At 42.4% G+C, this 14374-nt stretch overlaps 1 protein-coding gene across 1 annotated transcript in view; it reads left to right on the top strand.

Annotated features, from left to right (window-relative positions):
- The window catches only part of UBXN2A (UBX domain protein 2A), a 59847-nt gene that overhangs the window by 25752 nt on the left and 19721 nt on the right, over positions 1 to 14374 (top strand). The window contains exons 3-4 of the mRNA XM_023230050.1: positions 5235 to 5373; positions 10634 to 10740. Of these exons, the coding sequence (XP_023085818.1) occupies positions 5235 to 5373; positions 10634 to 10740 (246 nt within the window). The remainder of the gene's footprint in view (positions 1 to 5234; positions 5374 to 10633; positions 10741 to 14374) is intronic.

The raw sequence follows: 14374 nt of genomic DNA, 5'->3' as shown, positions 1-14374 counted from the left end.
GCAGATTTCTTGACCCCAGGAGTTCAAGACTAGCCTGGGGCACATGGTTAAACCCTCATCTCTACAAAATACAAAAATTAGCTATTGGAGAGACTGGAACTATAGGCATGTGCCACCATACCTGGCTAATTTTTCTTATTTTTTTAATCAAGATTGGGTATCCCTATGTTGCCCAGGCTGGTCTCAAACTCCTGGGCTCAAGGGATCCTCCCACCTCGGCCTCTTAAAGTGCTGGGATTATAGGCGTGAGCCACTGCACCCAGCCTTCTTTCCAATCTGTATACATTTTATTTCCTTTCTTTATCTTACTGGATTAGCTAGGACTTCCAGTACAACACTGATGAGGAATGGTGAGATGCAACATCCTTGTCTTGTTCCTGATCTTAGTGGGAAAGTGTCTAGTTTCTCGTGATTAAATATGATGTTAGATGTAGGGTTTTGCAGATATTCTTTACCAAGTTGAGGAAGTTCCCTTTCTATTCCTAGTTTGTGGGGGTTTTGTTATGAATGGTTGTTAGATATTGTCTAATGCTTTTTCTGCATATGTTGATATGATTATATTATTTTTTTTCTTTAGACTGGTGATGTGATAGGTTACATGAATTGATTTTCAGTGTTAAACCACTGCAGCCTCACATACCTAGGATAAATCCTGCACAGTTGTGGTGTTTACTTTTTTTTTTATACATTGTTGTATTCTGTTTGGTAATATTTTGTTGAGTATTTTTGCATATATGTTCATGATAAATTTTCTGTAGCTTTCCTTTCTTGTAATGTCTTTGGTTTTAGTATTAGCATAGTGTTATCCTTGTAGCATGAGTTAAAAGTGTTCCCTGTGCTTCTATTTTCTGGAAGAGGTTATAGAGAATTGATATCATTTCTTTCTTAAATTTTTGGTAGAATTCATCAGTGACATCATCCAGGCCCGGTGCTTCTGTTTTAGAAGGTTACATATTATTGATTTAATTCCCTTCGTATCCGTAAGCCTGTTCATATTATCTGTTCCTTCTTGTGTGTGTTTTGATAGAGTGTGCCTTATAAGAAATTGGTTCATTTCATCTAAGTTATCAATTTTAGGGGCATAAAGCAGTTTTTAATGCCTTTGCTACTCTTTCTTCCTGTGCCTATACACTCAACAAAAGTGAAACAAACCCATTACCACCTGTTCAATGGAGCCAGAGCACCCCAGTTTTCTGAACTGTATCTTATATCTCTTATTGTAGTTATTTTCTTTCTTTTTTTTTTAAAGACGGACTCTCGCTCTGTTGCCAGGCTGGAGTGCAGTGGCGCAGTCTTGGCTCACTACAACCTCTGCCTCCCAGGTTCAAACATTTCTCCTGCCTCAGCCTCCCAAGCAGCTGGGACTACAGGCGCCCGCCACCATGCCCGGCTAATTTTTGTATTTTTAGTAGAGATGGAGTTTCACCATGTTGGCCAGGTGGTCTTGATCTCTTGACCTTATGATCCGCCCACGTTGGCCTCCCAAAGTGCTGGGGTTACAGGCATGAGCCACCACACCTGGCCACCAGTTATTTTCTCTCTCTTTTTTTTTTTTTTTTTTAATGTTTTTGTTTTTCTTTAGAGACAGTGTCTTACTCTGTTGCCCAGGCCTGGAGTACATTGACATGATCTCAGTTCACTGCAACCTTGGCCTCCTGGGCTCAGCCTCCCAAGTCGCTGGGGCTACAGGCTGTACCACCACGCCCAGCTAATTATTTTCTTTTTTTATAGAGATGGGGTTTCGCCATGTTGCCCAGGCTGGTCTCCAATTCCTGGGCTCAAGCAATTCTCCCACTTTGACCTCCCAAAATGCTGGGATTACAGGCATGAGCCATTGTGCCTGGCTGTATTTTCTATTGTAACTATTTCCTACTATACATCTCCACTCTACTCTTACTATACATTTCCACTCCACTCCACTCTACTGTACTCTGAACCTCTTATAAACATAGACTCTTTCTTACTCATCTTCATATCTCCCTGTCACCTAACATGTAGTAGATACTCAATAAATATTTGAGTAATTTGAATTCACATGATGAAGTTTAATAGAATTTACACGTTAAATAAATAACATGAAGGAATAAAATTTCAGCCACTCTGGATGCTCAGCTTTATTGGCTTTGTATTTAGTAATTACTAACGGAGCACCAACTACCATCTGAACAGAAGAAACAGTTAAATACCAGAAAGCATAAAATGGTTATAATGATATTACTAATATTTGAGAGTGTACTCTGTGCCAATGTGTTTACTGGTACTTACTATATACCATATAAAGGCTTTTATATATGTTTTCATTTAATCTTCACAACAACCATGTGAAATAAGTGGTAGTATCTGTATTTTGCAAGCAAAGCAAATCACATAGAAGTTAAGTTTCTTACCCATTGTCAGTATGACTAAATGAAGGCACTTAAATATAAACAGCAATGCCCAGACTTTTAGACAGCATGCTATACTGCTATGTGACTATGCTGATTAAAGGGAGGGGAAAATCACTAGTGTTATAAGAAATCATCTTAGGGTGTAACTATTTCTATGTAAGAGGTATCATGTCATTGCTTTGGAAAAGACATAATACTTTGTGATAATATGGAGTGTTTTAAGAGTATATACAAGAGGACTACCTAGGGAAGGAAAAAAATGTATACCTAAGTTAAAGCACTGCCCTGAGTATCAGCATTTTAGTAACAATATAGTGATGGCCTTTTTTTTTTTTTTAAAGAGACAAGGTCTCACTATGTTGCCCAGGCTAAAATGCAGTGGTTAGTCACTGCATTCTAGTGGGCTCAGTCAGAGCACACTACAGCCTCAAACTCCTGGCCTCAAGTGATGCTCCTCAAGTGACTACAGACGTGCACCACCACGCCAAGGCTCAGTGATGGCTGTTTTCCACAACAATCTAGCATAGTGATTAAGAGCAGAGGCACTGGTAGCTTGAGTTCAGTTCCTAGCACTGCCTCCTAATAGCTTTGTGGTCTCTGGCAAATTACTTAAGCTTTTTCTTCATCTATTAAATGGGGATAAAAATAATACCTACCTTTTAGGGTCATTGTGAGGATTTGAATGAGTTGGCACACATAAGGTACTTAGAATAGTTCTTTATAAGATGTCATGGTTAGGATCACAGACTTGGGAGACAGAGTAGTATGGTGGTAAGTTAACAGTTTCTGACTTATATTTCCTGGCACAGTATAAGAGGTATAAAAGTATGATTGTTATTATTTATAGAATTTGAGAAATCATATTTCTGTACTTTTATAAAATTTCCAATGTGATTTCAAAAGAGAACAACCAGAAACCATCTTTTCTAGCAAACAGAATCTTAGATAATATTTCTTTTTTTTTTTTTTTTTTGAGACGAAGTCTCACTCTGTCGCCAGGCTGGAGTGCCGTGGCATGATCTTGGCTCACTGCAGCCTCCGCCTCCCAGGTTCAAGCGATTCTTCTGCCTCAGCCTCCTGAGTAGCTGGGACTACAGGTATGCACCATCACGCCTAGCTAATTTTTGTATTTTTAGTAGAGACGGGGTTTCATCATGTTTTCCAGGATGGTCTTGATCTCTTGACCCCGTGATCCACCCGCATCAGCCTCCCAAAGTGCTGGGATTACAGGCAGGAGTCACTGTGCCCGGCCTCTCCAAAACATTCTTAAAACTCAGCCAGCTGTGGCAATGTGCGCCTATAGAACCAGCTACTTGGGGGAGAATCACTTGAGCCCAGGGAGTTGAGGCAGCAGTGAGCTGTGATCATGCACTCCATCCTGGGTGACAGAATGAGACTCTGTCTCAAAAATAAACAAATAAATCACTATAAATAAAGTCTTCAGTGGGAAATATTCTGAAGTGTGCAAAGGAGCAAAAATGCAATTGTTGCTGATGCATTATCCCCTTTAGTTCAAGAGTGTTTTCTGTTACCAAAAAATGTGTAGTAATCCCTTTTAAAGCCATTTTGAACCCTTTAAAAATAACACATTTTGGCCAGGAGCGATGGCTCACACCTGTAATCCCAGTACTTTGTGGTGGCCAAGACAGGCATATCACGGAAGCCCAGGAGTTTGAGACCAGCCTGGGCAACATGGTGAAATCCCGTCTCTACAAAAAATTAGCTGGACATGGTGGTGCAAGCCTGTAGTCCCAGCTACTTGGGGGTCTGAAGTGGGAAGACTGGTTGAGCCCTGGAGGTTGCAACTGTAGTGAGCTGAAATCGCGCCACTACACTCCAGACTGTGCGACAGAGAGGGACCTTGTCTCAAAAAAACCTCAAAAAACAAAGAAAACACCACACATTTTTTACTCCAGACCAGTGGTTTTTAACCTGGAGAGATTTTGCACCTAGACACATTTGGCAATGTGAAGAGATGTTTTTGGTTATTATAACACTGGGGACTGGGGATGGGCCAGGGATGAGGATCCTACTTGTTGTATCTCATGGGTAAAGGCCAAGGATACTGTTAAACATCTGCAACAGTGATCCCCAACTTTTTTGGCACCAGTGACTGGTTTTGTGGAAGACAGTTTTTCCATGGACCTGTGGGGGGAAAGGGGAGATGATTTTGGGATGATTCAAGCACATTATATTTATTTGCAGTTTATTTCTATTATTATTACATTGTAATGTATAATGAAATAATTATACAGCTCACCATAATGTAGAATTAATGGGAACCCTAAGCTTGTTTTCCTGCAACTAGATGGTCCCATCTGGGGGCAATGGGAAACAGCAACAGATCATGAGGCATTAGAGTCTCATAAGGAGCATGCAACCTAGATCCCTTGGATACTCAGTTCACAGGTTCATGCTCCTATGGGAATCTGATGCCACCACTGATCTGACAGGAGGCAGAGCTCAGGTGGTAATGTGAGCGATGGGAGTGACAGTAAGTACGGATGAAGCTTTGCTTGCTCACCTGTCACTCACCACCTGCTGTGCGACCTGGTTCCTGCCAGGCTATGGGCCTAGGGGTTGGGGATCCCAATCTCCAAGGCACAGGACACCTCAAACAGCAAAGCCTTATTCATTTCTAAATGTTAATAGAGCTGAAGTTGAGAAAACCCTGCTCTGAACTAAAAAGGGGTTAATGACTTCCCCAAGGTTATATTAACTTAGAAGAGGGCCTGAACTACAGACATGCACATAGCATCTAAGTTCAATATCCTTAACTAGAACAAAATAAGTAAATTTTTAGAGACCTAATAGTTAATAGTGCCTGTTTTTCTTTATCTTATTTAGGGTTTGTGAAACAGGATCTGATAATCAACCTCTTAGTAATAATCAACAATCAAATTGTGAATATTTTGTTGATAGCCTTTTTGAGGAAGCTCAGAAGGTTGGTTCCAAATGCGTGTCTCCCACTGAACAGAAAAAACAGGTAAATAAATGTCTATTACTTTTGTTTTTCTTCCAGTGTTTCTCAATATATGGATCTATTAGAGGGTCCCTAAGGTCAAAATTGTTTTGTTTGTCTGAGACAAGGTCTTTCTCTGTCACCAAGACTGGAGTGCAGTGGCTCAATCCGATCTTGGCCCACGGCAGCCTCAAGCTCCTGGGTTCAAGCAGTCCTCCTGCCTCGGCCTTCTTGGGTAGCCTGGAGCTCAGGCACACACCACCATGCCCAGCTAATTGTTTTATTCTTTTGTAGAGATTGGGTCTTGCTTTGTTGCCCAGGCTGGTCTCAAATTCCTGGGCTCAAGTAGTTCTCCCGCCTTGGTTTCCCAAAGTGCTGGGATTATAGCTATGAGGCCAAAACTGTTTTCATAATAGATATTATTTCCCTTTTTCACTATGTTCACAAGCTAGGGACACCTATAATCCCAGCACTTTAGGAGGCTGAGGCAGAAGGATCACTTGAGCCTAGGAGTTAAAAACCAGTCTGGGCAATAAAGCAAGACCCATCTCTACAAAAGAATAAAAAAATTAACTGGGCATGGTGGCATGTGCCTGTAGTCCCAGCTTCTTGTGAGGCTGAGTTGGGAGGATTGCTTGAGCTCAGGAGTTTGAGGCTGCAATGAGCCATGACCACACCACTGTACTCCAGCCTGGGTGACAGTGTGAGACCCTGACTGGTAAGGTAAGGGTAGGTAAGGTAAAAAACTAATTGTTCATTTTGCACTGATATTGCAAAAGTAGTGGTGGGTAAAACTGCAACACCTTAGCAGGAATCAAGGCAGTGGCAACAAACTGCTGGCAGTTACAGGTTAGCATCCCAAATCCACCGAATCCAAAAATCCAAATGCTTCAAAATCCAAAATTTTTTTAGTGCTGACATGATGCTCAAAGGAGATGCTCATTGGGGGCATTTCAGATTTTGAGTTTTGAATTTGGAAAGCTCAACCAGCAAATATTTCAGAATCTGAAATTCAAAACCCTTCTGGTCCCAAGCATTTCAGATAAGGGATATTCAACCTGTACTTTATTCTTTGCGTATACTTCCAAGGTGGAAAAAAAACTGATTTTAATTAAGAATGTCCTTGATGAAGCAGTAGAATTTATAAATTTTGTATCTCAGCCAGGCGTGGTGGCTCACGCCTGTAATCCCAGCACTTTGGAAGGCTGAGGCGGGCAGATCATGAGGTCAGGAGTTCAAGATCAGCCTAATCAACATGATGAAACCCTGTCTCTACTAAAAGTACAAAAATTAACCGGGCATGGTGGCGCATGCCTATAGTCCCAGCTACTCAGGAGGCTGAGGCAGGAGAATTGCGTGAACTTGGGAGGTGGAGATTGCAGTGAGCCGAGATTGCACCACTGCACTCCAGCCTGGGCAACAGAGCTAGACTCGGTCTCAAAATAAATAAATTAATTAATTAATTAATTAATTAATTAATTAATTAATTGTGTATCTCAAACCTTGAATACACATCTTAATATTCTGTGTGACAAAATGCGAACTATAAAGTATTTCTACAATATACAGAAGTGTCTCAAGGAAAGGTGCAGTTATTTGAGATCAACAAACTGCTTTTTTATGGCATATTGTTTCTGCAAGAAAGAATGGTTTACATACAGACGGTGGATATTCCAACTTGCTCTGTCACCCAGGCTGGAGTGCAATGGCACGATCTCAGCTCATTGCAACCTCCGCCTCCCAGGTTCAAGCAGTTCTTCTGCCTCAGCCTCCCTAGTAGCTGGGATTATAGGTGCGCACCACCATGCCTGGCTAATGATTTGTGTTTTTAGTAGAGATGGGGTTTCACCGTGTTGGTAAGGTTGGTCTCAAACTACTGACCTTGTGATCTGCCTACCTTGACCTCCCAAAGTTCTGGGATTACAGGCGTAAGCCACCACACTTGGCCTGGCAGATATTTTCTTTTTTTTTTTTTGAGACAGAGTCTCGTTCTGTCACCCAAGCTGGAGTGCAGTGGTGCAATCTCGGCTCACTGCAAGCTCCGCCTTCCAGGTTCACACCATTCTCCTGCCTCAGCCTCCCAAGTAGCTGGGACTATGGGCGCCCGCCACCACACCTGGCTAATTTTTTGTATTTTTAGTAGAGACAGGGTTTCACAGTGTTAGTCAGGATGGTCTCGCGCTCCTGACCTTGCAATCCACCTGCCTTGGCCTCCCAAAGTGCTGGGATTACAGGTGTGAGCCACCGCGTCTGGCTTTTTTTTTATTTTTTTATTTTTTATTTTTTTATTTTTTGAGATAGAGTCTTGCTCTGTCACCCAGGGTGGAGTGCAGTGGCACAATTGGCTCACTGCAACCTCCACCTCCTGGGTTCAAGCCATTCTCCTGCTTCAGCCTCCCCAGTGGCTAGGATTACAGGCATGCACCACCTTGCCTGGCTAATTTTTACATTTTAATAGAGATGGGTTTTCACCATGTTGGACAGGCTGGTCTCGAACTCCTGACCTCGTGATCCACCCGCCTCAGCCTCCCAAAGTACTGGGATTACAGGCATGAGCCACCGTGCCCGGCCCTGCCTGGTAGATAGTTTCTAATAATGAATGAATTGAGCCTGACACTTCAAGGAAAACAACTTATAGTAGCTGTTGAAAATGATACATTTTTATTTAACCAACTTTTTTTTTGAGACGGAGTCGCGCTCTGTCGCCCAGGCTGGAGTGCAGTGGTGTGATCTCGGCTAACTGCAAGCTTCGCCTCCCGGGTTCACGCCATTCTCCTGCCTCAGTCTCCCCAGTAGCTGGGACTACAGGTGCCCGCCACCACGCCTGGTTAATTTTTTTGTATTTTTAGTAGAGACAGGGTTTCACTGTGTTAGCCAGGATGGTCTCAATCTCTTGACCTTATGATCTGCCCTCCTCGGCCTCCCAAAGTGCTGGGATTACAGGCATGAGCCACCGCGCCTGGCCTTAACCAACTTTTTAAGTGAAAATAACACTTTTAGAAAATTGCCACTATAGGCTGTGCTTGGTGGCTCACGCCTGTAATCCCACCACTTTGGGAGGCCAAGGTGGGTGAATCACTTGAGGCCAGGAGTTCAAGACCAGCCTGGCTAACATGGCGAAACTCTTTCTCTACTAAAAAATACAAAAAATTAGCTGGGCTTGGTGATGCACACCTGTAATCTCAGCTACTCAGGAGGTTAAGGCATGAGAATTGCTTGAACCTGGGAGGCAGAGGTTGCAGTGAGCCAAAACCGTGCCACTGCTCTCTAGCCTGGGTAACACAGCAAGACTGTCTCAAAAAAAAAAAAAAAAAGAAAAGAAAAAGAAAGCCACCATACCTTGACAGTTTCTCAAAACTTAAGGAATTTCCTAGTGAGATTAGTGTCATTTTGATAAATATAAATTTTATTATATAATTAAATGTGTCAGCAGTTGGAAGATCTGCGTAATTAAGAAAACCAGTATTTTCCAAATGACCAATATATGATGTTATAAAGCAATGCATGAGTAAAAGAGCCAAAGAATCACATATATTAAAATATTTTAATGTAACAAGTATATGAAAAGATGGTTGGTAAGTTTCAGATTCCACATTCAGATTCTCAACTAACTTTTGAGATACTACTACTACTTATTAAATTTTGATGAAGTGTCAAAGAATATCCTGGGAAGGCTATTAAAATACTTCTTTTCCTAACTGCATAACTGTAAGAGGTTTGGTTTTTTAAAAAAACATTTCAATCAAAATAACATGTCGAAGCAGACTGTGAGCGGTACCAATTATGAGACCCCAGCTGATTTTTTGACTTGAGACATTTAAAAAAGTATTTATGAAAAATCCCTTCACTCTGATTTGGTTTTTAAATTAAAACTTAATCTATTAGTTGTAAAAGGCTTATGTTGAAAAGTAGCAGGCTTGTTACTCCTTGGCCCTAGCATCTACTTTCTTTTTTGTTTTTTAAGTTGGCATTTCACTCCTATTACCCAGACTGTAGTGCAATGGTGCGATCTTGTCTCACCGCAGCTTCCGCCTCCCAGGTTCAAGCGATTCTCCTGCCTCAGCCTGGGATGACAGGCAATCACCACCACGCCTGGCTAATTTGTATTTTTAGTAGAGACGGAGTTTCTCCATATTGGTCAGGCTGGTGTTGAACTCCTGACCTCAGGTGATCCACCTGCCTTGGCCTCCCAAAGTGCTGGGATTACAGGTGTGAGCCACTGCATCCGGCCACATCTACTTTCCAGAGGCAACAAGTTATAATTCTTAGGTATTTCTACTGACACGAGCTTTCTGTTTCTGATAATATGCTAATAGTGATAGTTCTTGATTTTTCAGATTTTTGAATTATGTATTCACTTTGTATTATAGATAATAAGGATTTAGCTCTTTTTCTACCTTCCCCTTCTCCCCAAATCACCTCTTCCCATTCTTCTAACATAGTTATGTTACAATTGGGGATTAAATCAATTGTTATTTGTATCTGTAAAAGTATAAATACCATACAACTGTACAGCATAAGCGAGAGCCACCATGCCTGGCCCACCAGTTAAAATTTTTCTAAGAGAAGACTGTGGTGAAACCCTCCTTCCTTCAGCGGACTGGTTGTCCACTGGGGGAACTCTACTGCTCTTGCTCTAGAATCTATAATCCTGAGTGTTCTTCTCTCTCCTGATCACTCAATTCTGTGCCTCGCCCAACATCACCTCCCCCTTATATTTTAATGTTTATGAAGCCAGTTGTATTAGTCCATTTTTATGCTGCCGATAAAGACATACCCGAGACTGGGAAGAAAGGAAGTTTAATTTGACTTACAGTTCCACATGGCTGGGGAAGTCTCATGATCATGACACCAGCAGCAGAAAATGAGCAAGAAGCAAAAGTGGAAACTCCTGATAAACCCTCCAGATCTTGTGAGACTTACTCACTATCACAAGAATTGCATGGGAAAGATGGGCCCCCATGATTTAATTATGTCCCCCTTGGTCCCTCCCACAACACATGGGAATTCTAGGAGATACAATTCCACTTGAGATTTTGGTGGGGACACAGCCAAACCATATCAATGATTTTAATTTTTTGTAGAAACTGGGTCTTGCTATGTTGCCAGGGCTGGTGTCCAACTCCTAGGCTCAAGCAGTCCTGCCTTGGCCTCCCAAAGTGCTGGGATTACAGGAGTGAACCACCCCACCCAGCTTGAATAGTGATAGAAGAAATTTTCAAAGAACTTTCAATCCTACTACATTTTATTAACATGATGCATTTTGTTTGCTACTGTTTTGCAGGTAGATGTAAATATAAAATTATGGAAAAACGGATTCACCGTCAACGATGATTTCAGAAGTTATTCCGATGGTGCCAGTCAGCAGTTTTTGAACTCCATCAAAAAGGGGTGAGTAGCCAGGTGTGGTGGCTCAAGCCTGTAATCCCAAAACTTTGGCAGGCTGTGGCGAGAGGATTGCTTGAGCTCAGGAGTTCAAGGCCAGCCTGGGTAGTAACATAGCCAGACCTTATCTCTACTTAAAAAAAACATTACCCAGCCAGCCCAGCTACTCAGGATTGCTTGCACTTGGGAGATGGAGGCTACAGTGAGACATGCTTGCACCCTGCACTCCAGCCTGGGCAACAGCACGAGGCCCTGTCTCCAACAAAAAAAAAAAAGGAGGGGGGATGGGGGGCAGCGGGCATGGTGGCTCGTACCTGTGATCCCAGCACTTTGGGAGACCGAGGCGGGCAGATCACCTGAGGTTGGGAGTTCCAGACCAGCCTGACCAACATGGAGAAACCTCATCTCTACTAAAAATACAAAATTAGCCAAGTGTGGTGGCACATGCCTGTTATCCCAGCTACTCGGGAGGCTGACGCAGGAGAATGGCTGGAATCTAAGAGTCAGAGGTTGCAGTGAGCCGAGATTGCACCATTGCACTCCAGCCTGGGCAACAAGGGCAAAACTCCATCTCAAAAACAAAACAAAACAAAACAAGGTGGGGTAAGTAATCTTTGTAATAGGAAGATACTTTAGGCATTTTTTTGTGTGTGTGTGTGAAAGAATCCATGTTAATGTTCACACACCCCCTACACATTCACAGATACACTTTTTCTTTTGTACATTCACATCTTTATAAGATGAATTTTCTTAAGAGAACCACAACTACAGGGTTTTTTTCAAGATGGTGTCTCGCTCTTTCACTCAGGCTGGAGTACGGTAGCATGATCTCAGCTCAATGCAGCCTCTGCCTTCTGGGGTCAAGTGATTCTTGTGCCTCAGTCTCCCGAGTAGGTGAGATTACAGGTGCCTGCCACGGTGCCCGTCTAATTTTTATATTTTTAGTAAAGAGCAAGATTTTACCATGTTGGCCAGGCTAGTCTCAAACTCCTGACCTCAAGTAATGATCTGCCTGCTCTGCCTCCCAAAGTGCTGAGATTACAAGCGTGAGCCACCACGCCCAGCCAACAACTATAATTTTGAAGAAAGTTTAGGAACTTGAATTCTGATCAACCCAAATCTTACTTAATTTACTAAGTATTTTCTAATACCTCATTTTCTTTATTATTTAATATTTATGTTTAAATATCTTTAAAGTCTTTAAAATGGTCATGGTAGAACTCTCTCTGACCCTTCTCTGGCTTGGCAGGCTGCCCGGTTAATGAATAAAAATTTTAAAAGAAAAAAAATTGTTGGCAGACACGGTGGCTCACATCTGTAATCCCAGCACTTTGGGAGGCTGAGGCCAGTAGATCACAAGGTCGGGAGTTTGAGACCAGCCTGGCCAACATAGTGAAACCCCATCCCTACTAAAAATACAAAAATTAGCCGTGCATGGTGGCACGTGCCTGTTAGTCCCAGCTACTCAGGAGGCTGAGGCAGGAGAATCGCTTGAACCCGGGAGGCAGAGGCTGTGGTGAGCCGAGATCATACCACTGCACCCTGGCCTGGGCAACAGAGCCAGACTCCATCTCAAAAAAAAAAAAAATTGTAATGTTTACTATGTATTTATGAATCTTAAGTATTATACATGCTTGGTCTAGAAAATTTTTTTAAGTATTAAGAACCCGAGGCCGGGTGCAGTGGCTCAAGCCTGTAATCCCAGCACTTTGGGAGGCTGAGACGGGCAGATCACGAGGTCAGGAGATCGAGACCATCCTGGCTAACACAGTGAAACCCCGTCTCTACTTAAAAAAAAAAAAAAACTACAGAAAACTAGCCGGGCGAGGTGGCGGCGCCTGTAGTCCCAGCTACCTGGGAGGCTGAGGCAGGAGAATGGCGTGAACCCGGGAGGCGGAGCTTGCAGTGAGCTGAGATCCGGCCACAGCACTCCAGCCTGGGTGACAGAGCGAGACTCCGTCTCAAAAAAAAAAAAAAAAAAAAAAAAACTCGAAAATCAGCCAGGCGTTGTGGCTCATGCCTGTAATCGCAGCACTTTGGGAGGCCGAGGTGGGTGGATCACCTGTGGTCAGGAGTTCAAGACCAGCCTCGCCAACATGGCGAAACCCCATCTCTACTAAAATATACTAAAATTAGCCGGGCAAGGTAGCAGGCGCCTGTAATCTCAGCTACTTCGGAGGCTGAGGCAGGGAGAATTGCTTGAACCCAGGAGGCAGAGGTTGCAGTGAGCCAAGATGGTGCCACTACACTTCAGCCTGGGTGACAGAGCAAGACTCTGTCTCAAAAAAAAAGAACTTAAAAATCATTTATAATTTAACCACTCAGAAGTAACTATTATTAACATTTTTGTTGAATTTCATTCTATCCTTTCTGTCCATAGATGCATATATATACTACATGTACATTTATTTTTAAAACAATTTTAAAATCATCATCAAATATTTCAATATATCTGAATATTATTTTATCACAACAGTGCCCCATAATTTTTATATATACTTAAATGTTCTTGGCAACATAGAGTTTTTTGTTTTTATGTTTTTTGAGGCTGGAGTGCAGTGGCATGATCATAGCTCACTGCAGCTTCAAACTCCCCATCTCAAGTGGTCCTCCTACCTCGGCCTCCCAAATAACTGGAATTGTAGGTGTGTGTCACCACGCCCAGCTAATTTTTTTTTAATTTTTAGTAGAGATGAAATCTTGCTATGTTACCCAGGCTGGTCTCAAACTCCCGAGCTCAAGCAATCCTCCTGCCTCAACCTGCCAGAGTGCTGGGATTACCAGCGTGAGCCACCATGCCCAGCCAAGTATTTTAAACTTTGCCACTATGAAAAATATTTTTGACTATTTTCTTTTTTTTTTTTTTTTTTTTTTTTTGAGACGGAGTCTCGCTCTGTCGCGGCCCAGGCTGGAGCGCAGTGGCCAGATCTCAGCTCACTGCAAGCTCCGCCTCCCAGGTTTACGCCATTCTTCTGCCTCAGCCTCCGGAGCAGCTGGGACTACAGGCGCCCGCCACCTTGCCCGGCTAGTTTTTTGTATTGTTTTTAGTAGAGACAGGGTTTCACCGTGTTAGCCAGGATGGTCTCTATCTCTTGACCTCGTGATCCGCCCGTCTCTGCCTCCCAAAGTGCTGGGATTACAGGTTTGAGCCACCGCGCCCGGCCGACTATTTTCTTATGTAAAAAAAAAAAAAAAAAACCCAGCTTTGTTTAGATATAAGTAACCTACCATAAAATTCATCCCTTTGAAGTATGTAGTTCAGTATTTTTAATATGTCTACAGAGTTTTACAGTCATCAGCACAGTCTAATTTCAGAATATCATTATCACCCCCAAAAGCCAAATATATTGCTGAAAGAAAAAAAAAAATCAGATACTAGAAGTCACTCTCCATTTTTCCCTTCACTGCAGCTCTAACATAACCATGAATCCACTTTGTGTCTATCTCTATGGATTTCTGTCTCTATGTATTTGCCTGTTCAACTCATTTTCACATTTTGGGCTATTATGAATAATGCTACTATGAACATTTATATACAAGTTTTTGTGTGGTCATATGTTTTCGTTTCTCTCAGGTATAAATCTAGGAGTGGAATTATTAACTCTTATGTTAACTTTATGAAGAACTGCCCAAATGTACT

The sequence above is a fragment of the Piliocolobus tephrosceles genome, chromosome 15 (genome assembly GCF_002776525.5).
Source record: "Piliocolobus tephrosceles isolate RC106 chromosome 15, ASM277652v3, whole genome shotgun sequence".
NCBI classification, from domain to species: Eukaryota; Metazoa; Chordata; class Mammalia; order Primates; family Cercopithecidae; genus Piliocolobus; species Piliocolobus tephrosceles.
Note: the sequence above shows the minus strand (reverse complement) of the source record. Positions and strands in the feature narration are given on the sequence as shown.